Source organism: Mytilus californianus, unplaced genomic scaffold (assembly GCF_021869535.1).
Source record: "Mytilus californianus isolate M0D057914Y unplaced genomic scaffold, xbMytCali1.0.p SCAF_8, whole genome shotgun sequence".
In the NCBI taxonomy this organism is placed as follows: domain Eukaryota; kingdom Metazoa; phylum Mollusca; class Bivalvia; order Mytilida; family Mytilidae; genus Mytilus; species Mytilus californianus.
Window position 1 is genome coordinate 19,839,979 of NW_026262734.1, and position 27,621 is coordinate 19,867,599.

The following is a 27,621-nucleotide window of genomic DNA, read 5'->3' on the forward strand; positions in this document are numbered from 1 at the left end:
TACATTTGTGCATGAAAAAACAAACACTATCAAAACTACTTTTCTGATCATTTTATTTTGGTTCTTAAAACATTGTGTATCAAGAAAAAAAGATGATTGAATACTGAAGTTCTGTGTAACTAAAATTATTATGAGGTAGCTGATGTACGTGTATGTACCTCTTGATATAATTATCTACCTGTCTACTTTAAACAAACCCTTGCGTTTATATATACATGTAAACATTTCTTAGTCTATCATTGTATTTAAACATTTGTCATTCTAATGTTTATTTTTGATAAATCGTAATGTTATAATTTTCTTTATGTTTTCTAAAGTTCATTGTGGTGCGGTTAAAGTTATCCAACTTACACCATCTATACACTTACACTGCTTACAATGGATCAAGTTTTAGAAAAGATACGTATATGCTTTTCTCCTTTTTAGGGAGAGTTTGCCATATTTCTACAATTATATTGGATATTTAAATCATACTAAGAATTCAGAAAGTTTCACATGTCACTCTTTTAAACTATCATAGTAACCAAACCCCTTTCCATAGTTTTATAACCTTTCTTGTCTTTGAGGTAATTATGAAATATTAATTTTGTTGAGGGTTTTGCTAGATTATTGACGTAACATGAAAAAGTAGGCGTAGACACTCTTTTCAAATTGATTAATTCTGTTGCAGATGGGACTATTTCAGTTTCTATATCGGCAAATTCCCATTTCTATATAGTAACGTACCAAATGTCCCATCGGACGGTGTTTATATACCCCAATTGATACGTAACGCGCGTGCATAATTACAGGGTTATGTCTATAACGCAGAAACTGCCCCAGAAGGGTTAGGTGAAAAATATCTTAGGGCCAGAGCAGTTAGGTCCAGAGCCGTAGAGCCGTTAGGTCCAGAGCAGAAGTTTAAACTGTAAATTTACCAATTGTGTCCTATTTAACTGCCTCTCGATTTTCAGGGTAGTTGATATATAGAGCGAAAATGCTTAGTTTGTTGATAAATCCGGTCTGGATCCTTTTAGAATTCACCCGATTTCCTCAGGTTTTTTTACCTACTTTTGTGTATTGAAATTTGAATTACGAGGTTTGATAATCGATTAACTTCTATAGCTGTCGCCTCTTTTGTAGAAGCAATTTGTAAAATTTTTAAAAGCCTGAGATGTAAATTTTACAAATAAAATGAAGGATTTACCATCACTACCAAAGTCTATCAATTAATTAAAAACATTAATACGATATGAATAACGATAACCAATGCAAAGGTTGTTGATCAGTCGATGATGTTGATCTAGTTTTTGTTTAGATTTAATCATCTACTTTTTATAATATTACAGAACTATTAACAACTGCATTAAGCTTACCAGTAGGAGGTTAAGATATCTATAAAACTAGGTTTAACACATCTTTATTTCAGAAATGGATATAGTCGAGCATTTGATGTTATCAGGTTTTATGGACTTCCTCTTTTTTTAATCAACCTTGAAGTTCGCTTTTTTTGTTGAAACTTGTTTTCTTAATTTATTATTGCAATATTCACGTAACGATAATAATGATCCTTAGTGATTTACTCATACCTAATACACTTAATTCGTGTTTTGATATGTCTTATCGTGTCTCTGGTTTTGCTTCTTGAATCAATGTTTTTTGTTGTTGCAAAAAGAAGACAGCCTTTGAGTTTTTTTTAATATTAAACGTATACTTCAACACTATTTGTATAAAAAATTTAAACAAAATACCGTCATTATCAATGTGCAATTGTTGACAGACACCGTCTACTGGATTGCAATTTTGACAACTGCATATCTTTAAGCAGGCAATTCCATATTTACCAGCGTCACATGCTAAAAAAGGAACAAATGCTATTATATTATATTGTAAAATGGAGTCTAAAGTTTTCAAAGTCAATTGTAGATATATTTGTACGTTAGGGAAGAGTACTCTTCTTTACTACTCTTATTTTGATTGGTTCTTTATGGTTACAAACATTCAACATTGATTAAATCATGGTGTGTGTAATTAGTTCAATATTTGTGATAAATAAAAATCTCAAAAAAAAAGGTTTGCCAATAACAATTAAAAAAACAGGATATATAGAATTAAACTTTGGTTCCAGGCACTAATTACTTCCGTAAATTTAGACACAATGAGTAATAGTCAATTGTCAATGTACTTTGAAATAATTTATAACAAAGCTCACTTTCATTACAGTGCGATCCTTGTTTTCCTGGTTCACAATGACAATCACCTGTCATGTGATGACATTGATGATTGGCCGAACAACTGCATCGGTTAACACACCCAATACCATAGAAGCCAAATACACATTCTAAATACAAAAGTTTTTGATAAATAATATGTTACAAACTTTAAAACAAAGTGCATTAAGCTGTTTTTTTTTATCTATGATATTTTTTCATTGGCGTCTACATTTTGCATCTACTTATCATCACAAGCGACGTCTAGTCCTCTCTATCGGACGCCTAAATGTACTGCCTGTATTACTGCATTCTAAACAAAAACATGCTTCAACCATTTTTGAGATATTTGTTTTCTTTCTATTCGAAATGGTATAGTCCTATTAGTATTCCCGTAGGTGTCACTGCATTGAAATATATACTAAGTGATAATAGAAACCAACATATCATATAAAAAGCCCCTATTAAGTCCATTTTTGGATAGAAATATCAACATTGATCTTTCAATGCATTTTTTAAACATTTGACTACATGATTTTAGACGGTTTGGTCTTACTTCGACTGTTTTTAGATCATACACATGCGAATGGTCTCGTCGGGTTCAAAATCAAAACTCACAATGTTTTCCTCCAAATTTCATTACACTGGACCAAATGTAAAGAGAAATTGTTAATCTGCCCTTCGGGATTATTATGGTGGAAATTTGTCATCCAACGTGTAAATTTCAATTTTTTGTTTGTTAATTATGGAAATTGTAATTGTTAAAATAAAAAACAATCGAAAAGCTCCGAAAATTACGGGAAAAAATCTGTAGGAATACCCCAAGAAGTCCACCGTAGAATGATTGGTCAACTTCCACTTGGTTAATTTGAAAAAATTTTTATTAAATGTAAATTACGTATTGGGTTTACATTTCTATAGGCAATCAATTCACTTATAAGGGGGTTTTATTTTTACTAAGGTAAGATCGTATCATATTTGTTAAGGACATGAAGTGTTGACACTAATTTGTTTGTGTGTTATATTTTATATAAATTTGATTATGCTTGTTTATTCGTGCAAATAATTCCGGTACAAGATATAGCACTGAATATAAGATGAAACTAATGATAGTTCAGTCCCCGTTAAAGTACAGATATGATTTACTCTAGTTGTTGCCACGAATGTCCAAAAAAGGTGTTCATTCTTGAAAATGTATGTTAGGACAATATATTAGTTTTTTGCCTGTACATCTATTTAAAATAATTTTACAGTTTTTCTTGATTTTATCGGTTTTATAAATTACTTGTGCTTGCTTAAAATAATGCGTTTAAGATTATGTGTTTCATCAAATATATATACATAATAACTGCCAACAAATTATTAGTAACTTACTGTGATCACAATATTCTCCTATCCATCCTCTATCACATGTGCACTTTCCAGTTTTTGAATTACATGCTGATGTTCTGGAACATTTACAATTGTATATACAACCAGGGCCATATAATCCTGCACTGCATTCTGAAAATAGATTACAAATGGCATTGACGTCGTATTTACATTAGTTTCCCTACGTTTTAATCATAACTGATTGATTTTGAGATGCCTATACATTTCTTAGAAGTATTTTGATAATTTTATATGCATAGTGACAAAAATTAAAATGTGATTTTAGTAAATGTTGCAGTGTGTTCCTCATCTTATAGAGTTTTTTTTGTCGATATGCATTATGTATTTACTTTGTCTCATACTAAGTTGCGTTCACAAGTTGACTTATATAGTGTAAAGTAAATGGTCATCATACATTATCTGAAAACAAAAAAAAAAAAATAATTTCAGTTTCATTTCAACAAAAATTTTACAAATTGAACTATGTGGACGATGTAATTTTTCTTAGATCAAATCTATGCATAATGTTACTTTTGCTGCAATCTTTTCCGTTAAACCCCGGCTCACACAAGCATTCCCCAGTAACAGGATGACATCTTGAGAGGTTGTCACAAGTGCAGGTAGAATTACATCCATCACCAAATGAGTTCTGTGGACAATCTGTAGTAAATTATGAAATGCAAAACATTATGTCGACAACGCATCATATTAAATCACATTAAGAAAAAAGTGTTTTGTTGCAGACCCTTCAATTTATTCACTCTGTTGGTACGAGTACGATTTCAGTGTGCCACTTCATGAAATTCTGCATACAGTGATCACTGTTTCCTTTTGTTTATTCGTCCATTGATCGTAGTTTGTAGCCCCGACTCTACTAGTAGCTTGATCTATATCAATCTTTCACAGAATATTTGATATATAATAACACAGTGCATGGTCAATAAAATTGAGAATGGAAATGGGGAATGTGTCAAAAAGACAACAACCCGACCAAAGAGTAGAAAATAGCCCAAGGCCACCAATGTTGACTTCTTTGATGTTCATGTCAGATATTAATCGGTGTTCGGATTGAAAATAAGACTTTGTGGAATAATGCGATTGTGCACCATGTGACCGAGAGAATTTTCGATTCATTAATTTGCCATTCAAAACATGAACATATCTTGAAAAAGTATAAGCATGCAGTTTTCATAACTATAACTACTATAGGACAGTGAAACTTTCACAAAATTCCATTTCTTCTGTGGTGACATTTTTTCTCTTCATTTGAATTACATTAAAAACTTCGACTATCTTGTAAATCGAAAAATAAATATTAGAATACACTTGGTGTGTTCACATTATAAGGACATCCTTAAAAGGGCTGTGGGCATAACGGGAAATCTCTGCCACTAGGGTTATCAATGAAAACGACTGAAATCGACACGGTCAATATTACGAAGAGGTTGACCAGTACAATATATAGAAATAAGAAGATGTGGTATGAGTGCCAATGAGACAACTCTCCATCCAAGTCACAACTTAAGACACCAAAATAGTCATCTGATCTGATAACGAATGAATTTGTTCTATTACCTCCTGTAAAATATTTGAATCAATCTGTATATACTTGACAGACGATTCATGCATAGCAGAAACTTATCCTATCGTCGTATTCAGTCTGCTTCAAAAGACCTGATGCGCTGTTAACAGTTTTATTTTCTCTCGGATAATAATTCAAATAGGTTCACGAGTATTGAACTTTTGCAAAATACTCATTAGTCCAATTTCCTTAGTTATAGTGTTATAGATATGTAGACTTCATATTTATAGGTATAACATATTATTTGTCATGGACTAATTTTGTCTTGTATTCAAGTATATGGCTATGCATCATATTATTATCTACATCTGCTAAAGTATTACAGATGTCTTACTTTCATTGCAGAATCTACCGGAATAACCCGGATTACAAGAGCATTTTCCGTCTTTTGGATCACATGTTCCTTCTACACAACTGCATATACTAACACAGTTTCCACCAAATGTACCCACCGGGCATTCTGAAATCAATGATGGTGTATTTACATTATAGTACAAGATACTGTATTTACCATGCCGATATAAACGAGTGTTCAATACATTAAACACACCTGCAATTAAAGTTATTAGCAACATTTGAATGTACCAATTCAGCTAATCATAATTGTTCTGTATTAAATTTCTTAATCATCTTAATTATGATAGTTTTATCAGAGATACAAGTAACAGTAAGTTTAGTTATTGAATTTAGAAATTCTTGTTAGCTAAAGTAAATCATAAAGTATCAATGTGTGAAAATGAATAAACTTTATATCACATTATTAAAAGACAGTCATTTTATTTATCCAGTGCATTACAATAAAGCAAATCACAAAATGGTTGTAGTTTAAACCACTTTCCTTCCAAATAACACACACACACACACTCACTCAAAGAGAGAGAGAGTTGTATTCGAGGAATAATATATCATATAATGATCATATCAATTTTTTTAAATGTTAGTACGTTGGTCAGAGTTCTTCGTTGAGAAGGTAATTGAGTGTTCCTTCTATGTTGACTTCAAACTTTTTGTCGCTAATCTACACAAAACAAAATGTATTTATATTTCCGTGTTTACTTTTACAATGTTAAATATTTGAATTAGTAATATTGGGCACATTGTAATATTAGAATAATGTGGGTCGTGTTATCTTGATTTCTATATTACATTTTTTTAAAACCCTGAAATACAAGAATGTTCAAACTGTCCAGATAACGGTTTTCTCTCTCTTGGCCATACCCATACCGCATAGTCAGCTAAAAACAGGCTCCGAAATGACAAATATAAAACAAATCAAACGAGAATACTAACGACCTGATTTATTTACAAAATAATGAACGAAAAACAAATATGATATACAGCAACAAACGACAATATGTATGATTTTAAAAATATGATTAATATAAATGTAATGGTAAATAGAAGCAATAATTCTAATTGAAGTACTTTCAAAATATTTGATGACTGTTTCATTACTTAACATTTATTAAGCATTTTATTATTCACACTTTGGTATTGTTTCATTACGTGAATATCACATTGCGATTGAAGAATTACCAGGTACCTCAAAAAGACAAACGATAAACTTCATTTAGACTGTCCGCCCTTGAGTATATGCCAGACTTCCTCACAATCTGTTTACAAGTACTTACTTTCCTTACAATGTTCTCCCTTGAAACCCTTTGGACACAAACAATGACCACGCACATGATGACAAGGTTGTTGATTTGGACAACTACAACGATGTGAGCAATTCTGTCCATAAAAGTGATCACGACAATCTGAAATGAACAAAATACTAAAACAATGACGCGACTTGTAGCTTGTAAGTTATGTTTATGTTGAACTATGTAATCAAATATTCATCAATATCCGTCTCTGAAGTACTTTGTTTCATAGTTGAATCTCTTAAAATAAAAAAGGTCATGACGAAAGTATATATATTTTCAGGTCGAAAGATTTTGGTACGTTCATTCTAGGCACTGTAATTTTTTTTAGGTTTCCGGAGTTTTTGACTTTCGACAATTTTTGCTACAAGCGTACCTGATACTGTAATATATGTTATATTTCCGAAAACCGGTAATGTGCTCATGAAATTTTGGTTTTTATTATCATTGAATAAGTACAAAGCTGAGCAGACAAATAGGTTTATTACAAGTGATGGTAATTGTGTTTCTTAACGAAATGTGCTCTGAAAAAAATCCGTTCGTTTTTAGAAAAAGAATGTCATATTTATATCACAAAAAAGAAACAAATAAAGAGGTAAAAAACTTACTTTCATTACAAGTTCTGCCTTCATAGCCTATGTGACAATTACAAAGGCCAGTCTCGGGATCGCAGTCAGAGTTCTCTGAACAATCACATATATATTTACAATCCATTCCATAATATCCGTCTGGACAAACTATATTTAAGTATAGTACAATTAAATACATATAAATTTTAGGCAATTCATATATCTGAATGTTCTACTTGTTATAACTAGTTACAATGTAAATGATAATGAAGATGCTGTTTCATATATTTAATGTCTTAACAATCAATTTTCTTCAAGATCATCAGATATAATTTCTGGGTTGTCTTTTTTTTTCTTTCTGTTAGAGTTATCTATGCAGTAATTAGTGAACTGGTGTTGTTTGTTCGTCTTGTTTACGATATGAAGTGATGTCATAGAGCTGTCCTTTGACCAATTCAACTACAATTTTAGAAACGGCGCCTAAATAGTACTAAGGACCATAAAATAAGTAAAACATTATAAAGAGAATTTGAGATTAAGTAGGGTTTATAAACGTTACTGATCTTTCTTGACAAAGCAGTTTTCTGTTAAATATCTTAAATCCCTTTATTTGAGTTTGATTTTGTAAATGGGTCTTAAAACGCTATTAGATTTATGCTTTTCGATTTACTCAGCTATCTTCCAAAATAATTCTGTTGAAAGATGCTTGAGACATATTTAACAAAACTGATCACCTAAGCAATTAATCTAATGTAATTAATTTCAGTATTTAAACTCAAACAAGAATTTAAAAACATTTTTTTGAAGGGGTTATCAATGCTAAAATGATTATCTTACCCTTATCGCAGTTTGTTCCAGTATACCCTGCTTTACACTTACAACCATTCTTTGGGTCGCATCGTTCAGTTGAACAATTACACTCCAATTTACATTGTTGTCCATATCTACCGGGAAGACATGGCACACTACAGTTCTGTCCAAATTGGCCTGCAGGGCACGCTGAAAAATTATCTTGTTTTGAAATTAAATCGACATTGTTTCAAACTGGATCAAATATTTAAGAAAAATATATGTGTGGTCGTTATTGCATGAAATAATCTTTTCTTATTACAACATTTGTTTTTTCCCAATATTTCGTAAAATAATGACAGAAATCGCAATGCTAAAATTTGCATTTCTTGGTTCTATTTTGAATATATGACGTACATTGTATGTCTTTTGAATTTTGTACTTTATTTGGCATTTTTTTACTTTTTTTATGCGAGCGTCAATGATGATTCTTCTGTAGATGAAACGCTCGTCTTGCGTACAAAATGTTAATCCTGGTATCCATGATGAGTTTATTTAGAAAAATATCACCATTTTCCCCGATAAAAAAGAAAGCAGTATAATATGGCATTAAACAACAACTGGAAAGTCACCTGGATATGTGGAGGGAATACATTTTTCTTTTGAGATCCCAACCCTTCTCTTTTTAATCTCGGTCAGCTTGACTAACAAAATATACATAAAAATATACCACATAAATAGGTAAAGGTAATGCACGTTAACAACACTGAAATAACGGTATATTAGACAACAAATGAATAAAATCAGTAATTTAAACTATATTTAAAAGGTCCATAGTGTCTGTAAGCAAGCACTGACTATTCTTCTTTTTATCTAGAATGCCGGTCATATATTACCTAAACACCGATTGTCCACTTCCATAAAATTAGGACAACATGTCATTTCCAAGACTTTATGGTACTGTCCATCTGGCTTTTGTATTCTAAATAGAACAAAATTAGAAAATCACTATAATTATTTAAATCTCCTCTAGAACTCGAATTTCTTGGTAAGTCCAAAATTAATTAATATTTCAGTTTTTTAAATGATAAATAAATAAACGCGGACTTAAACAATATACAATTATATTTATATTTTAATTATATCTAGGTTTCAGACTTGATAAAAACATCCCTGAGCTCACATATTTAAATGAACACACATAACGAACGCACAAACACGCACGTTATCTTTTATTAAGATTTTAATTAGAATCATGAACGTGATTAGCCCGACTCAATTAAGATACTACCTTTAAAAAAATAAGAAACCTACCCCTCCTCAAAAAAAGAAAGAAAACGAAAAAAGGGGACACAATACAAGAGGGACAAAAGATACCAGAGGGACAGTCAAACTCATAGATCGAAAACAAACTGACAACGCCATGGCTAAAAATAAAAAGACAAACAGACAAATAATAGTACAGATGACACAACATAGAAAACTAAAGACAAAACATGTATCTACCATACCCGAAACGAAAATCAAAAGAATAGTAAGAGTAAAAAGACAAAATTTTCAAGTAAATATTAAATTCTGCATACACCAACGATTGATTGTGTTTGCCAAACAAACATTTTTTTCTAATCAACAAGGGAATATACAAATTGTATAGTTGAGGATCATCTCTGACATGTCTGTTTAATATACAGAATTATTCCTCGCATTGAGTAGGAACATTAATATGGATCAAGAGTTCGGGTTACAGAAGGAAGGTGTCTTACAATGAAGGGCTAAGTTATTTTGAAGGAAGGTCTTAAATGAGTTACTTAAATATACATGTTTTATACATATAAAAACTGTTAATCTTAGAAAAAAATTCAATGAATGTCTGAAAATTTGTCATAACAAATAATGAAAAAAAGTATCTCAAATTAATCAAATATTTCAGCTGCATTTCAGCATTTTCAACTAACATTAAAAGTTTAAGGCGCTTGAAAAAACTTTATGAATGTTATCATATTTTTTGGGGTATTTACTCTTTTTCAAAAAAACAGCCAAATGTTGGCATTTCTTAATTAAGATTTAAATGTTCTTTCACACCTTCTCTTAGTGAGCACACAAATACAGTTTCACAGTCGTATCAAAGCAAAGATTTTTCTAAAAGATATAAAAATTCCGTTGCACCAAGAATTTTAAATTGTATGTATGTCTTCTGATTTAGTGTACCTTTATTCAACTCCATCAGTAAATATGCTTATTTATATCATGAATGTAAAACGGTATGACAAAACTTAAAAGCAACCGTAGATGCCTCTTACAAATATTATTATTATCAAACATAAATAGAATTAAACGATGTATGTACAGACCTTATATACCGAGGACATGCATTTTTCTCTGTAGTACTCAGTCCAGTGGTCAAATCGCTAACAATCAGTGAAAGTAGTAATATGAATGAACAAAGATCTTTAACCATAACGAATTTAATACAATTCTTCTCCGCATTAGATACAATGAAATAATAATTTCCGCGACTAGGTATCAAATTTTAATAAATAGTATATACTTCCGTTTAAAAAATGATTGGTTTTAAACAACTTCAAGTCCGGATAGTATTGTGCAATTTTACTTATGTGTAATACATTGTTGTAATCCATTCGAATGCAGATGAAACTGTAGTGAAACATTTACAAACCACCGTCTGTATATGAGTTGCAACTTCAAATTTGGCTATCAATTTTTTGTGAACTTAAACGAATTATTCCAGTTTTAATAAAACTAGAATAATCAATGTTGTTGTCATATTACAACGTTTAATTTTCGATTTTGTTCTACGTGTTGTATGGTATGTGCTTATTGAAGTCAGCAACCCCTCAATTGTTTCCCTCTCAAATAAACAAAAAATATAAATTTGTCAATCTTAAGAAGTTGTGATGTATCAATTTATAACACAAAATCGCCATACACAAAGAGGAACTGTTACTATGTATTTTGATACTTCGCCAAGGATTGAAACCCTAATTCATTGTAAGTTCCAGACGATCTTTGACACCGATAGAGGCGGAATTTTTGTTAGATTTCGATAACAGAAATCTGTACACTCAAGACGCAAGAACACATACATATGTAATGTTATTTAAGGCGACAGTAGTTTACCGATGTTCTAATCTCGTAAATCGATTAGGAAGAGACAAACTTGAAAACACGCAGCAACTAAGGGAATTGCGTGCAATTCAAAATGAAAGAGACCGGGGCCGTCGACAGGATTACCGTCACCTGCTATGCATACATCACCCGACATGAGAATTCACATTCACTAAAAATATACTAATTATGAATAGGACACATTCGTTCAAATTACAAATCATACGGCTATACTGCTATCTAAAGAACTGGGATCGCGAAAACATATCGCCAGTGAGTTAAGACACCGACACATTGTATTGGTCATTAGACAACTACTTTGTGATGGTGATTGCAAAACTTATGTAGTGTCTACTTCTGTCGTTCCTCTTCGGTTGGAGCAGTTATGTCATGAGCACTACCCTGTTAATGAAGTCCGTATAGCGTGAACATGCACCAGCGGAACATTTCAACTGATATATATATATATATAAACGTAAAACAATTGAGCAGAGGGTATGTTACTGATGATAATTGGTAAGTTGAAGTCACGTTTGTCATAGAATCTAGGTTGAAGTCATCCATCTGTGTCAAGACCTTCTACTTTCCGTAGTATCCTTATATTTAAGTTCAAAGGGGTACATGTATATGAGATGTAAGCACTAATTGAAATGTGGATTATTTAGTGTTAAATTAAATATATTAAAAAAAAACTTAACTTTAGAACAAAGTGCCTTCGTCTAGAAAATAAAAACAACAATGAATAATGTACAAATCTTTTTATTATGATATTTTGAATATCAGTGAAATGTTCTATCTACTGACCTTTTATACCGAGGACAAGTATATTTCTCTTTTGTACTTAGTCCAGTGGTCAAATCGCTAACAATAATTGATAGTAACAATAAAAATGAACAAATATCTTTAACCATAATGATTTCACTACTATTTGTCTCAGCATTAAATAAAATGAAATAATAACCTATAGATGTCTATGTATCAATCTTGGTATAAAGTACACATTTCCGTTTTGTTAACGATTGGTTTTTCAAAATCCCCAAGTTCGAATATTATGTAAGTATTTCACTTATGTACAGTACATTGATAGAACCACTTTAAATATCACTGACTTTTGTTTTCCTGTGAATGAATGATTTATTTATAAAAATTTATGCAAATGTCAACTATAAATACACAGAAAACATTTTGCAAGCAATATCTTGTTCATTAAAAGTATGAACTTCTATACCTGTTAATGGTAAACGATTTTATATGATTTTAAATTGACTTATTAAATTGACTTAAAATTAATTTATCCAAGTTTAATCAAGCTAAAATAGAACAAAACAATGTAGATATTATATTACAAAGTTTAATTTTCGTTTTCGGTTTACATGATGTATGGTATGAGTATATTAAAGTCATCGACTCCTTACGTTGTTAGCTCTATAGACAAGAACACAAATCAGCTTTATCAATCTAATAAATATGTGATGTATCAATTTACATGTAAGACCCAAAATCACTACACGCACTTACCAAAGCCAAACACACTTGTAAACTTCAATTACTCCAAGTTACTGTGAGGTTTCGCTTTTGGGTAGACCCTCACATCGTTCCACGTTCTGAACGGCTCAAAACATCGGAAAGATGGAATTCTTTAATAGTAATTTAATATCGGTAATTTGTGCAATAAAGAACTGTTACTCGGAGTAAAACCTACAAGTTACAGATTATAACGGAAAACAACATACTGTTACAGTTGTAATTTCCCTGGCAGTCGCGGTTAATATTAAAGGCAAAAATTCAATCATTCGTTTGCTGTGGCCATAGGACACATACATTTATGTGTAAGAGAACTCTGAAAAGGTCACATTATACAATATAATATAGACTGCACAAAAATGCAGATAAAAAACTGACTGGAATATAAAAGTTAAGTATACACACTATAATTTATCTCAAGAATAAGAAAATGTGGGAACATACACAAAAGATAAGGCACGAGGGAAATTTCTACGATATCCACATGAAGTACGAGAGGTAACATAGATCCTTAATCGGACAAGACTGGAAGAATTTAATTAATTTATGGAACAAAATCTTTACATACACTTCAACACGCCACCTAAGTTTGTATATTGTGAAATTAAAATGTACCATGCTCTGTATTGAACTAACTGCATGTGTATTAAAAACTTTCAACATATATATAAAAAAGAAGTATATGAGCACCTTGGTAAAATTGCCATCAAGTGAATGATAACTTTGTTTTAATTTACACTTTTCTGAAACATTTTATATGTTTTATGCATGCTGTCTTGTAGATAAGTTGCTTTTGGTTTGTGTCATTGGGTTGCTGTCTTATTGAATCAATCCCCAACAACTGTGTTTATTAATATTTTACCAACTTCAGCAAACTAAATTTAAGTCGCATTTTAGACGCAGTTTATATATGTAGTTTCTAAAAGACGGTTTTCCTGGCAACAACATGATTTTCTCCTGACAGTGTGTTAGCTTCGATTTGGGAGGTCATGGGTTTGATTCTCGTCAGAGTAAAATATTTAATCAATATTTTTTGCTTCTATGTTAATAACTTTCGGGAGTAACTGTAAAGACTGTTGAGCTATTAGTCACGTACTATGTTTCTGGATGGGGTTATATGTCTTTTTGTAACCTACCACTATGTGAAAACAACACGCTCAAACCTGATTCTAAGCATTAAATTATTCTGCTAAAATAGCATTTATTGTTTTCTGTTGAAAGAATCCACATAACACTGTACGTTAATTTTTCCTGTGAGTGCTATTACATGCAATTAAAGTTAGTTGTAATTTGACTGACTGTCGCATGTTGATTTTAAAGGCCAAAAAACAACCTTTCAGGTAGCTATAGGACACATAAATATATGTCTTAGAGAATTCTGAAAAGGGCACATAAAACAGATCGACTGCATAAAAATGCGAATAAAAAACTGACCGAAAAGTCATCTTACAAATAGGAAAACATGAGAACGGTCATTTTAAAAACGCACGAGGGAACTTTCTACAATCTTCAAGATAGAGTAGACATGAAGGGGTGTATTTTAATTTTTTTATTGAACAAAATTTTAAAACTTATTTATTCTTATATTCATTTTGAAAATAAATCACAAGCCTATAAAAATCGGTATGTATAACTTGATAAAATACAGTTTGCATAAAAGAGAATAAATATTAACAAGCAGAATCTCTTTTCTGTAAATTCAATCTTAAAAGAAGGACTAAGGAAAGAAAACATTCCCCCTAAATACATGGATGCTAACGTTAGGACGGATATTATGGTTATAGTAAAAAAAAAACACTTGTCCTGCAGATCAACTTCAAAATCGAAGTTTCGAGATTTAAAATCTTTTATTTCAGGCTATGTCGAAATTTTGACATGTCGCATTGATGACTTCACTTTTTTTTTTTATTATAGTTTATTTATTTTTTTTATTTTTTTACTATTTCCTTATTACGCTTTCCCAAAAACCGCTTTCGCAAAAACAAAACAAATCAGCATGAACAAAAAATAAGATAGAAAGACGAATAAAACCATTGTTACTTACAGTTTATAATGGCCACACGTATTATTTCCTGTCAAAGTAGTTTTCACGTGTTTTTCACATAAAGAAATGAAAAACATTGATAGATAAAACTTTGAATTCATATTCATACTTTAAAAATTCATCTCTGATCGTTTGATTATTTTTTTTTTTAAACTTGAATAACACATTTTACTGAAAAATATATAAAACAGGAAGTATTAGTCATTATATAGTAATAAAAATACTGTTACAACGGAACAATGCTTTTGGCAATCTCCATTGGTTTATGACATTTTCATGTATTCAAATATATTTATGATCCATTTATTGCTTGGTGGTTGTTTAAAAACCTTTCTCTTTTTAAATATATGTGGTTCGCTGCTGGCTATTTGCGTCGTTGGGTAGCGGTCGCCTTGACGTATATATGTACTCCAAATCTTTTTTGTTAATAATTGATCCATAGCAGAGCGAGTTTGTACAAACTACATTTAATATTTTATTCAACCAGGTTTTACGTTTTTGGATTTACAATACTAATTAGTTACGATTATTCAAACTTTGGGTTCGTTTAAAATTATGGAACGTAAATATGGTTGATTGTATTACATGAAAATCGTTATTTTGTCAGAAATTAAAAGCGCTGTGGAAGGTAAGCAGTTTATACCTTTTTATGGACATCCGTCATGTAACTCATGTTTAATTCCGGTGATAAGGCATCTGATATAGGTAATAGCAGTTTCTGTAGTAAATGTCTCTTGTAGAACCATAAAGCATTACCAAATTAATAAATCGAAAGTTTGCATAAATTCTACAACCCTCACATTTGACGGACCAACAGAAACTAAACATAAAACGTAATTCAATAAAAAGAAAATAAGAAAATTAAAAGTAAGAAATTATCATTTCAATCTAAATTAGATTCAAGCCATTATTTATATACTTATCATTACAAATAACGCACCACATCATACCATATAAAAAAGTTTATCAATTTCTTGTGTTTTGCTATTAATTTGTAGACATCTAGTATATTAAAAACATAACATTGCATTTACTGCAAAATTAACATAGAAATTTTCAATTAAGTTGCGACATTGGCAATTTAAATCCAAAAAGTCAAAAATCTAAAATTCGAGAAAAGTCTATTTCAAATTGGTCATTAAAGAAGATTTCGGATAAAAAACTGAAAATCACAGTCATTTTCGTTGTTTTCATGTGAAAAGATACACATGACTAAAGTTTTCCAAAATTTAACAACATTCGTTTTTTTTTGGTTAAAAATGTGTTTTTAAATGTCAATAATTTGGAATAAAGAAAATTCTCGCTTTCACAGAAATTTGTGTTAATGACTGCCTGCTAAAAAGTTTTGTCAAAATTTTGACACATATCAAACACTTTTAAAAAAAAATTTATGCAATAGAAATGTATACTCTGAGGAAATTAATGGTGGTGTTGTGTTTCATTTGTTGTTAAGTATATTATGATTAGTTAAGGGAACTTTTCCATGATTATGCTCTGAAGTCAGACAGTTAAAAAGTATTGAATCGGATTGTACTGAAGAAAATTAAAAAAATATCGAGGTATTTACCTTTCCTTAGAAATGAATTGTGGCTATTTGTTTTCTGTGCTCGACCTGCCTTACAATTTAAGTATTGTGAAACAGTTATAAATTTTGAAATTATACAGAAGCTAAGGTTTCAACACCCTCAGGCATAGTTGGCCTTAGATGGATTTGGCTTTTTTTTTTAGGTCCTTTTAGGGGTTTAGCTCTTCAATGTTTTCGGTCCTTATACATCCTTGGCTTTCAAATATTCGACTTTGAGCGTTCCTGATGAAGGTTTTTCCAGAAAAGCGCTTCGGATGCATATATTTATAAGGTGTTGTTTTAATTTTTTAAAATTTTTCCTGAATCAACACACGATATACTTACTGTGATAAGAAATGATAGAATGTAATGAAAGAGAAATAAATATGATTTCAAATTGAAAACAAACGTTATTATGCAAATGGCGGATAAGAACATCATGGAGGCAGAGAGCTCACTGGAATGAAACCTATGTGAATAATCTGACGATAAATCTTTGAATAACAGACTTCTCAGTGGTATTATTGGAACAAAAAAAAATTAAAAATATTCTTGTAGTATAATTTGAAACTAAAACAAAAGACATAAATAGTATTACAACTGATATCGATGCCAAAGATGCTTTTGAAGAACGGTTGCAAGCAGTTACTACAGAAACCTGAAGATCAAACTACAATGATAACCAAAGTCAGAAATCAAAATTTAAAACTGTCCACGGAATTAAATTCAAGGACATCATACGTTATACATTTAGAAATAAGACTTGATTGGCAATTGAGTCAAATAGAAATCCTGGTTGAACGTTGCATTAGGGAAAATGCTATTCTAATAGGCCTTCAAGAACGAAAAGACGAAATGCAAAAGCAGAATTAAAACTGCTGTTCCAGAGTGTTTTGAAAATAAATGACACATTAAAATCTCGAAGATAGGTATAATGTGCATTTTTTTTATTGAATTCCTTCAAAACTTTTGAGAAGTATTCTGGGCTAGAAATACATTTTTCATAAACCGAGGCAACATGGATTGGGAAGAATTCAATAAAAATGGTTCACTTCACATGAAAAGGACAAATGGCTTTAAAATCTTTTGATTCAAATGTAAAACTTTATTGGAAACGGTTTGTTCTAATTTAGATACATGTATAGAAAAAATCGAATTAGTTATTAAAAGATGGAAGATCAGAAACCTTTCCCTCATACGTAAAATAGTAATTCTCAAATAACTTGCAATATCTAAGCTTATTTATGTCGACCATTTCATCTTATTATGTATCAACATCATATTTACCTAAAATACAACGTGATATTAACAATTTTTTATGGAACGGTGGCACTTCGAAAGTTAGATGTTGGCGTTTGCCTTTGTTGTAGTTCAGTGTTTCTGTTGTTCCGTTGTTTTCCTCTAATAGTTGATGTGTTTCCCTCAGTTTTAGTTTGTTACCCGGATTTGTTTTTTGATTAATCGAATTATGATTATTGAACAGCGGTATAATACTGTTGCCTTTATATATCCAAGTTTAATTCAAAAGTCTTCTAGCGAGGGTAGTTTGAAAATCCCAAATGTTGAATTACAGCTGTTATTCCATCAAATTATGTGCGTGAAACTATTTCTGTCATAACATGCCTCCAAATCGAAACATGTTTCCAAAGCATTCTTCCTTTTATTTGATTTAAAGGATTTATTAAGGAGCAGATTTGAATTTGAATTTTTAAATTTAAAGGCACTCCTTTTTTACAAAGACGTTTGATCTGCTTGGAAACATTTCAATAGAATTTTTAAACCGTTTGATATATTCCATTTGGGAAAAGAATATATTTGGTTCAACCCTTTTGTGGTAGTTGACAGTAAGAGTTTTTAATACAGATCTTCGTATATGAAAGGCATAAAAGAGAAGCGAAAGATACAAAAGGGACATTCAAACTCATAAATGGAAAATAAAGTGACAACGCCAAGGCTACAAAAGAAAAAAGACAAACCGACAAACAGACAAACAACATAGAAAACAGAAGACCGAGAAACACGAACCCCACCAAAAACAGGGGGTGATCTCAGGTGCTCCGGAAGGGTAGGCAGATCCTGCTCCACATGTGGCATCCGCCGTGTTGCTCATGTTAGTAAATAGTAGAAACCCGGTGATAAGTCTTATTCGGAAGGTCACATTCGGTTAAAAGAGGACGGGATTGTAGTTACGACAATTGGAACATATCCGTTGGTATCTGTGAAACTGGTATTCTGTATCGGTCAACCAATTCGTGGTGGCGTCCGTAAAATTTACGAAGGGATGATTTCAACTTCACCACTTGGAACTCTTGGTTTAATAGCTTCCTTGTGAGCAGCAACCCTCTATCAAGGTATTCATGATAGGAATTTCAAGCCCTAGAATATCGTATCAACTGGGAAATATATACTCAGTATGCAGGAATGTTGCTACATAGAAATGGAAGGTTCACAATTGGGAAGTTGAAATCATCGCTTTTGTCCTAACGTTTTGTTTTCAACCGACCCTCATTGGCAATATCTAAATCTAAGTCAGGATATGAAGGAGACTTAACTGTATCTGTTGTATTCTTTATGGCACGTGCGATGGGATAGATGCTTTCAACATAGTCACCAAATTTTGAGTTGTTTACATCATCAATATAGCGGAAAGTGATACAGCTAACTTCTTTAATTTCTTCCTAAAAAGTTCCTGTTTGAAGTCAGCCTCATATGAATAAAGGAACAGGTCGGCAAGAAGAGGAGCATAGTTGGTCCCCATGTCGATTGTTTGTTGAAAACACGTCCTCCAAACATAACAAATATGTTGTCAATCAAGAAATTAAGCATCTAATGTCAGTTTCAGAGATTGTTTTGTTTGAATCAGAGTGAGTTTTTACAAAGTACGATATATCCCTCCTAAAAACAAGACACTTGTATCGTCGTTAACCATTATTTTTAATAAAACAAAGCAGGACCAACTCTTTCAATTTGTCTTTTAGTTTGGAATGGGGAATACTTGTGTAAGGTTCATCAATTAAGATTGTAGATGAAAATGAGGATCTTCGTCTCATGAAGCTATACGACGTGCCTGCAAAGTTGTTAATACAGCAACCAATGTCATATAACAGCAAAATCAGTTAGATTTGTTTTTGAGTATCAGAATTAAAAACAATACCGATCAGTAAGTGGTTGCAACAGATGTGTATTATTGTTTATGCACACAAGAAAGCTATTAAACAAAGAGTTCCTAGTGGTGAAGTTACAATCGTCCCTTCAAAAGTTTTACGGGTTGCCATCACGAGTTGGTCGACCGTATTGGAATATCTGTTTCACAGATGACAACGGATATGTTCCGATTGTCGTAACTACAGTCCCATCCCGTTTAGCCCAAAGGTGACCTACCAAATTAGACTTATCACCGGGTTTGTACTAACATGAGCAACACGTCGGGTGCCACATGTGGAGCAAAATCTGCTTACCCTTCCGGAGCACCTGATATCACCTCCAGCTTTTGGTGGGGTTCGTGCTGCTCAGTTTTTAGTTTTCTATGTTATGTATTGTGTATTGTTGTTTGTCTGTTTGTCTTTTTCTTTTTTGTTCATGGCGTTGTCAGTTTATTTTTGACGTATGAGTTTGAATGTCTCTTTGGTATCTTTTGTCTCTCTTTTATTAACTTTTTGCCGATCAAGGACATGTTTCTTCTGTTTTATAAATATGTGGAAAGAAAGTTTTAACATGAATAAGAAACTGCAGATTACTAGTTTTTTTTTAATGCACTGAAATAAATAAATGTAAATGTTCTTACTGGTGGTATTTTGTTATTTGGGTAAGAATATTAATGAATAAAAACAGTGTAATGTTTTTTTTTTTATTTTTGAATTCTGATAACTTACTTTTAAATTATTGTCGTCTTAAATTAACTTGAGACAAAGATCACATAATTAGACACAATGTTATCATCTGAGCATGCTTTTTATTAATTTTGTTAAAGACGTTTGGATATTTCGAATATTGTTATCTTTCTAAAGATAAACTCATTTGTTGATAGATTTGTGGAATTTTGGAATTTATTTAAAATATGATTACATTATTAATGTATCCCAAAGTATTCTTCAGAAAGTATGAATTTCGGTATGTTCACGTCGAAGACTTTAAAATCCGTATTATTGTCAGTAGCATAATAACAATTTCACATATGTTTTAATTATGTCTTGTAACAATGTATTTATGCACTGTAGCATGAACACACAAAACAATCGATAAAAAATAATAGTTATTAAATAATTTTATCTGTCTATTGTTAGTTTGAGTTTTTCTGGATATGTTTTCCGGCATAACTTCTTGTTGACAGATTTGCTGTATCATTAGTGGGATAGTGGAAGCGACCCATTTTAATTCGTATTGTCATTATGAAGTCATAATACGAATATATTAATTATTGACATGGTGTTGATTGTCTTAATGTCGTTTTTTTATCAGTAAAAACAGTATTATATTTGATCTACAGGAATCATGCATTGTCAGTCTTAGTTTTACGTTAATTCAGTAAACCCTTGGAAAAGGGCTATTCTTTCTATACAACACAAAACACAACATGCGTGCAAACCTACACATTAAAATGTTTAGTTTCCAATGTATATACAAAAGTATATATCTGAGATGAGGAGCAGGATCTGCATATTCTTCCGGAACACCTAAGATCGTCAACAGATATTAGTGGGGTTCGTGTTGCCTAGTTTTCTATGTAGCGTTTTGTATAAAAATAAGGAGATCTGGTATGATTGCCAATGAGACAACCCTCTACCAGAGACCAAATGACATAGAAATTTACAACAATAAGTCACCATCCGACAATGAGCAAAACCCATACCGCATAATCAGCTATAAAAGGCCCCGAAATGACAAATGTAAAACAATTCAAACGAGAAAACTAACGGCCTGATTTATGTATAAAACAATGAACGAAAAGCAATTATGATATACATCAACAAACGACAACAACCGAATTACAGGCTCCTGACATGGGACAGGCACATACAGAATATGGTGGGATTAAACTAGAAAGGCGCGCCAAACCCTCCCCCAAACTTGGGACAGTGGTGCAACAGCACACCACAAGTACACACTATACAAATCAAGAAACGAAAAACAAATATGATAAACAGCAACAAACAACCACCACTCAATTACAGGCTCCTGACTTGGGACATGCCTATATTAAATGAGACGGTGTTTAACGAGTTTGTTGGCGCCAAACCCTGCCCCTAACCTGGGACAGTGGTGTAACAGTACAACATAAGAACAAACTATAAAATCAGTTAAAAAGGGCTTAACTCATCACATCGATACAAAGCAGAAAAACAGAAAAAAAAGATAAAGCCAAATTTCCAAACCGAATGTTTGTATCTATTGAAGAATGTAGTAAAGGTTTTTGAATAATTTGTGGTAATGAAATCCCTTACTTAAAAGTTTACCAGTTTTACAAAGATTATGTTCATTGAAATCCAAAACGTCACAACAGACACAGGCTAACGAACGAGTTGTGATATATAAACACTTTAAGATGTGCCAAAGGAACATCACCGTCCAAAAAAAGAAAAATTAACAATAGGGAATGACAAATCGTCCCTTTTGTGGTATATTTTCGTGTATAGTTTCCCCGTGTAGACTATGTGTTGTCTTTTTGTGTTTGTTTTTTGTTTTTTGCTATGGTATTGCCGGTCTTTCTACAATTTGTATTGTCTTTTACGTATCTTTCTCCTTTTTTTGTTGTATTCTCCCAACATATCGAATATAAACAGGTAGATTTACAAATATATCACGACTAAAATCTCTTTTTTCTTGTTCTTATATTGCTGATCATTTTTACAGTTTACAGTTTCTCTCAATGTAATTTTTGCCCAAAATTTAAAAAGGCTATAACTCGTCATTTTAGGGCACTGAATAGCTCATAAAAAGAGTCGACTGACAATTTCGACTATGTTTATCTGTTTGCAAATCTTGTCTAATTGATCAATTTTGCTGGTTACAGTTTTTTTCATTTTCCATCCACCTTTCGGCCAAAAATACAAATAAAAAGTAAAAATCATCATCAAAGGGCAATATCTGCTATAGGGAGTTTTGGTTTCAAAGTTTCGGTCGATCCATTATAGTTTTAAAGATAATTGACAAAATGCAAAAAATGGTAAAAAATCTATAAAGAGTCGACAAACGGTTTTAATAATGTTTCTTATTTGTAGATCTTGTCTTGCAGATAATGTTTGCTCTAACAGTTTGTCTCTATTTAATAAAATTTTTGAAGATAATAGGCACAAATGCAAAAACAAAATCCCGAAAAACCCGTCATTAATGGATGACAACTCAAATACAAGCACGGAGTCTACTGATAATTTCGACCATATTGACTTATTTGTAGAACTAATTGATTAGTTATGCATTATAGTTTCTCTTTAAGTATAATAGTTTTAAAGGAATAAGCCAAAAATGAAATAAATGGTAAAATTTTTCATTTAAGGACAATAACTCGTATAAGACGTCGTCTGCCAGTGTTGATGATAATAGATATTAGGTAGATCTAAAAATTTAAAACATGTTTGCCCTTTTGGATTTTCTCTATCCATAACAGTTTTCATTATAATAGACAAATCAAGCATTTTACCCTTGTGTTCAATTTTTGCCATGTCAGCCGTGTTGGCTGATAGGCTGGATTATCGGACACAGTTTTTAAAGCAGTTATACCAATCATGATTGTAAATGTTAACGGACGATGGTCGACGACAACGACGGACGACACAGACGACGGACGCCAAGTGATGAGAATATCTCACTTGATCCTTATATTTAGGTGAGATAAAAATGGAGATGGGTTGCTCGGGTAGCTTGTTTTGTTTGCCCTATTGGTGTCCTTGGTTATGTTTTTATTGTTGTGTATTATGAATTTCAAGAAAGATCATAGATCTCTACCAAGTATGTAAACAATGTTTCTAGTCTCGGGACTTGTTGTAGAATAAGCATATAAAACAAGTAGAAATATATATCAAGGGGGTTAACAAGTACGTTATAGTTTGATCAACAACATTAATATGATCTAACGAAAACAGAAACAAGAGTCAAACAAAAAGCTAAAAATTGAACAACACGAACACTTTTCTATTTTTTTTTTACGTTGCCCTCCAGATTTTATTTTTTTTTTAATTTATTTAGCTTCTGCTCCTGTTATTTATATTGAATAATCTACATGACAATTTCATGCATGACAAAAATGTGAAAATTCAAGAGTTTCATACACCGACTATATATATCTTGATCTATTTTAGTTGTATAAGAACTGATACCTGAAGTTTTTAAACTCTTTTGTTCATAAATTGTAATTCCCCGCTGAACTCATAATAATCTATTTAGTACCTTTTTTTATTTTTAAATGATGATTATTCACGCTTTTAAATTGTCTTATTTCATGTTATTGAATACCTTAAAATATCAAATTACTTAAGCATGTGCACGATAACGTCAAGAACACTTTATTATGATTTACATAATTCTGATACATTTATTTTACACGAATGTACTGAAATCGGCAGTGAAACTCATTGTTTATCTATACATTGTTTATAACAGTATTGTAATATTTTATTGCAGATGTGTTCAGTCATCGCTTCTTATATTCAGGGTCTCTGTAGAACCATTTTGACTGCTTATTGTAATCTTTGGAAGAAATACACTGTTAAGACTACCATTGTCATCCATTTCCCTTGTGTTTTTGTCACCTTCAGTTTCTGCTTTCATCTTCAGACTTGGGTTCATCTTCAAGTATCCAGACTGGATGCTGCTGTTGCTGTCGTTTCTGCTTTTCTTGGTAATTCTGTTTATGTTGCTACTATTGCTGTATCTAATAGACGATTGTGCATCTATGTAGTCATTGCAATGTCTGTTGTTGCTATCTTTTGTCTTTGCAGTTCCTGACGAAGGTTTCACATATCCAGATTCAGACTGATCACTCTCATTGCTTGATTTGCGTTCTTTTGTGTCTCGGTTGATTTCTTGATAACTAGCACATTTGACATCTCTTATTAATCCTGTATATGGATTCAAATAGTCGTCCGGACTACCACCATGACTCTTTATATCCCCACTTGAGACTGAGACTTTACTGAATCTCTGTGCATCAGTGAGAGACAAGTAAAGATTCCGTGTTCTCTTTGTTGTCGGTTGTCTATCTTTGATGGGCGGTTTAACATCAGTGGAATCGGCATAGCTGTAAGGATAATTCGGTAGTAATTTTGAATCAGGTATTTCAGCGTAGTCATTAATGTCTTCGTAATGATTACTACTCATATCATCCCTCTTCATCTTCTGTAGTTCCTGTCCAGCTGTCATACTTTTTCGGCGTTTCAAAACGATAATAATCAAAAGGCATCCTACCAAAACAAGAATTCCCACAACTATACCGACTGATATTCCTACCGTTGTTTTATCTAAAAGAAGGCAATTGTAAGTGTAAATACAAAATACTGAAAAAAATACATTTTACTGTGTAATAAAATTACTGTTGCGTCATATTGTAAAAAAGAAACGATCTTGCAATTTGTCAAGTTTATAATAGTCCTGAAACGAAAGGTTTTAAATAGATATTCTCTGATGGTTGTGGCCTTTTATCTTTTTCGTGCACGAAGAGAAATTTCTCGTATCACACTGCTAAGAGCGTGAAACGTTGAAGTGATACGAAACATACGTTATTTTGATTGGCTTATCCAGCATCATGAAACAATTGTTACATTGTCATTGCCTGATCGATAGGTCATTAATGATTTTCATAGGTCAAAACGATGTACAGTTGTCCATGGCAGCAGAGTTATGTGATTTCTCTCATCATATACTAAACGCTCACGAGACAATATCTGAAAAAGTCTAATTTTCATGTTCCATCTTTCACCAGCAATTATATTTTTATTCAGGCATCTGTTTGGAAAATTTTAAGTTTCAGTATTAACAAGAGTATATTATGCACCAACTATTGCCAATAAAACACTCTTTCTTATATTTCTTCTAATAAAATATTAATATTTAAATGTTCAACACCCCCCCCCCCCCCCTTTCCAAAGAAAAAATAACATGTTGTCCGGTGTTGCTTTCTGACAACTAAATCATTCAAAGAATATCTAAATTAAGTAAACAGGCTTCCGATTTTCACAAATATGATAGATTATATAGAAAACTTGTCCCTTACTGGTCTGATTTTGTTAAAACTAAAGCATGTGATAAAATTTTGCATTGTTAAGGGTCTTTTGAATTTTGTCCCAAGGGGTAATTTCCCTCCTGTTACCAATGGGTTTTTTCACCTTTGGAAACGTTTGAAAGACCAAGATTTTATTTCTTGTAATGCAATGAGAAGAGCATCATTTCCTGAATGTATGACTCCATATGTATAGGTGAATCGCAGCCAGTTTGAAAAATCCGTACTACCCAAAGATTAGAATTTAGAGAAAAATAATTTTGTTGTTCCCTCCTGTTACAGCCTTTTTGTGTACCTTCTGAGAATATTTCATTGTCAGCACTATAACAGTAAATGTGTTTTTATAGTATCTTATTAAATTGATATGTAGATGGAAGTAAACTTCTACACAATTCGTATAAAAGGACAAAAAGTACTGTGTAATTCCTTTCTGTTACGTTCTCTGTCATGTTACCTGATAAAAAGTAACAGCATAACCATAATCAGTAACAGGAAGGATGTTAAAGACAATTTCACTGATGAATCACAAAGTTAATCTACTATATGCCAACCATTTCATTTAATATAAGTTATGATCATCATATAAAATAAATCTCAACATAATATACAGTATATAGAATGAAAAGACAGGTTTTTTTACTTTTGATAACAGCAGAGAGCATTGTGCAATTCTAGTATAGTAGATGGTAACAGAAAGGAATTTATTTTAGAATTTTTCATTACCTAGGCAGATTTTTCATCTTGCAAATACAGTTTCAAAAGATAAATGACATTGTTTGCTGTTATCTTCTAATTGTGACCAATCTGAAATGATGTATTTTTCTAAAACTATGAAATAAAGCAATTGTTTTGAAAAAAAATTCCCTTCCTGTTACCAACTCTGTCCTGTTACTTGTCCTGTTACTCAAGATTCTTTCATGTTACCGACATATCGGACTATATTTAAGTATATTTCTTAACCTTTTGTATTGCAAATGCTAAAATAAATAATTGGCATTTGATAAACTATTGTAGATATACAAGTAAACCACAAATAGCATCTTAAACTTATTCCTTATTCCCATTAAAAACTTTTTAAAATTGTTTCACTTTGGTAACAGGACAGAACTGGAATTTTTTGTACCACTTTTAAAATAGCCATTGTTACCACATTTAACAATTGTTTGTATTACAGACAACAGTACCTAAATCCTCAATGTGTGTTCTTCGATTTGTGCTATTAAAATACCGGTTCTAAAGACATTTTTTTTTGGTTTTTCCTATTGCCAAAAATTAGACTTTTTCAGATATTGTCTCTCACACTTTTCACCTGCATATCTTATTTTTGTCATATCTTTTTACATTCAAAAGCGTACAAAAAGTTTTAAAATATCTGATGTTGAAGTTTGACGCCAGAACATGGCATATGACGTCATAGTGGTACGTGCAAAAGACTAAATCAACGAGTCGATGACTTCTTTTTAACACAAAGAGTATGTGTACCATGCGAAAAATAGGTTTAACAACTCGTGAAAATTGGATAACGCTTTATATAAACTCGAGTTATTTAATTTAAATAGGAATAATAAACTTGCAATAGGCTCGTCATTATTGTATTGAAATTAAATAAAGCGAATTGATATCAGGTGATATCAAATTCTCACTCGTTAATGAATCTATAAATATCTTATGGGTTTTTCAGTATCACACTCATATCAACCCGAGACACCAATAAATCGCAACAGCACTGTTCGAGGATTGTATTGGTCGAGGGTTGACACGTAGTGTTATATTGAACAAGCGATATCATATACAATCTATCATATACCTCAAGAATATGTTATTTAAAATGAATACGATATGACTGTAGATTAACACTGACGATACTCATGACGTGGCGGATTTGTGAATATGTGACGATGTAAAAGAAGTGTTTCTTCAAAATTTAATCCCCTCTGTTTTTTTTTTATTATTTTATATGATATTGTCCTAATAATGATTTCTCAAAACCTTAGCATGCAAGTGTC

At 31.7% G+C, this 27,621-nt stretch overlaps 1 protein-coding gene across 1 annotated transcript in view; it reads right to left on the reverse strand.

Moving 5' to 3' along the window:
* Positions 1-27,621, reverse strand: part of LOC127711939 (multiple epidermal growth factor-like domains protein 10) — a 39,299-nt gene that overhangs the window by 3,417 nt on the left and 8,261 nt on the right. The window contains exons 11-21 of the mRNA XM_052218095.1: positions 24,029-24,857; positions 10,498-10,662; positions 9,043-9,128; positions 8,195-8,356; positions 7,397-7,525; positions 6,774-6,902; positions 5,477-5,602; positions 4,092-4,220; positions 3,564-3,692; positions 2,192-2,320; positions 1,731-1,835 (exon numbers count right to left, since the gene is read on the reverse strand). Coding sequence (XP_052074055.1) covers positions 1,731-1,835; positions 2,192-2,320; positions 3,564-3,692; positions 4,092-4,220; positions 5,477-5,602; positions 6,774-6,902; positions 7,397-7,525; positions 8,195-8,356; positions 9,043-9,128; positions 10,498-10,662; positions 24,029-24,857 — 2,118 coding nt within the window. The remainder of the gene's footprint in view (positions 1-1,730; positions 1,836-2,191; positions 2,321-3,563; positions 3,693-4,091; positions 4,221-5,476; positions 5,603-6,773; positions 6,903-7,396; positions 7,526-8,194; positions 8,357-9,042; positions 9,129-10,497; positions 10,663-24,028; positions 24,858-27,621) is intronic.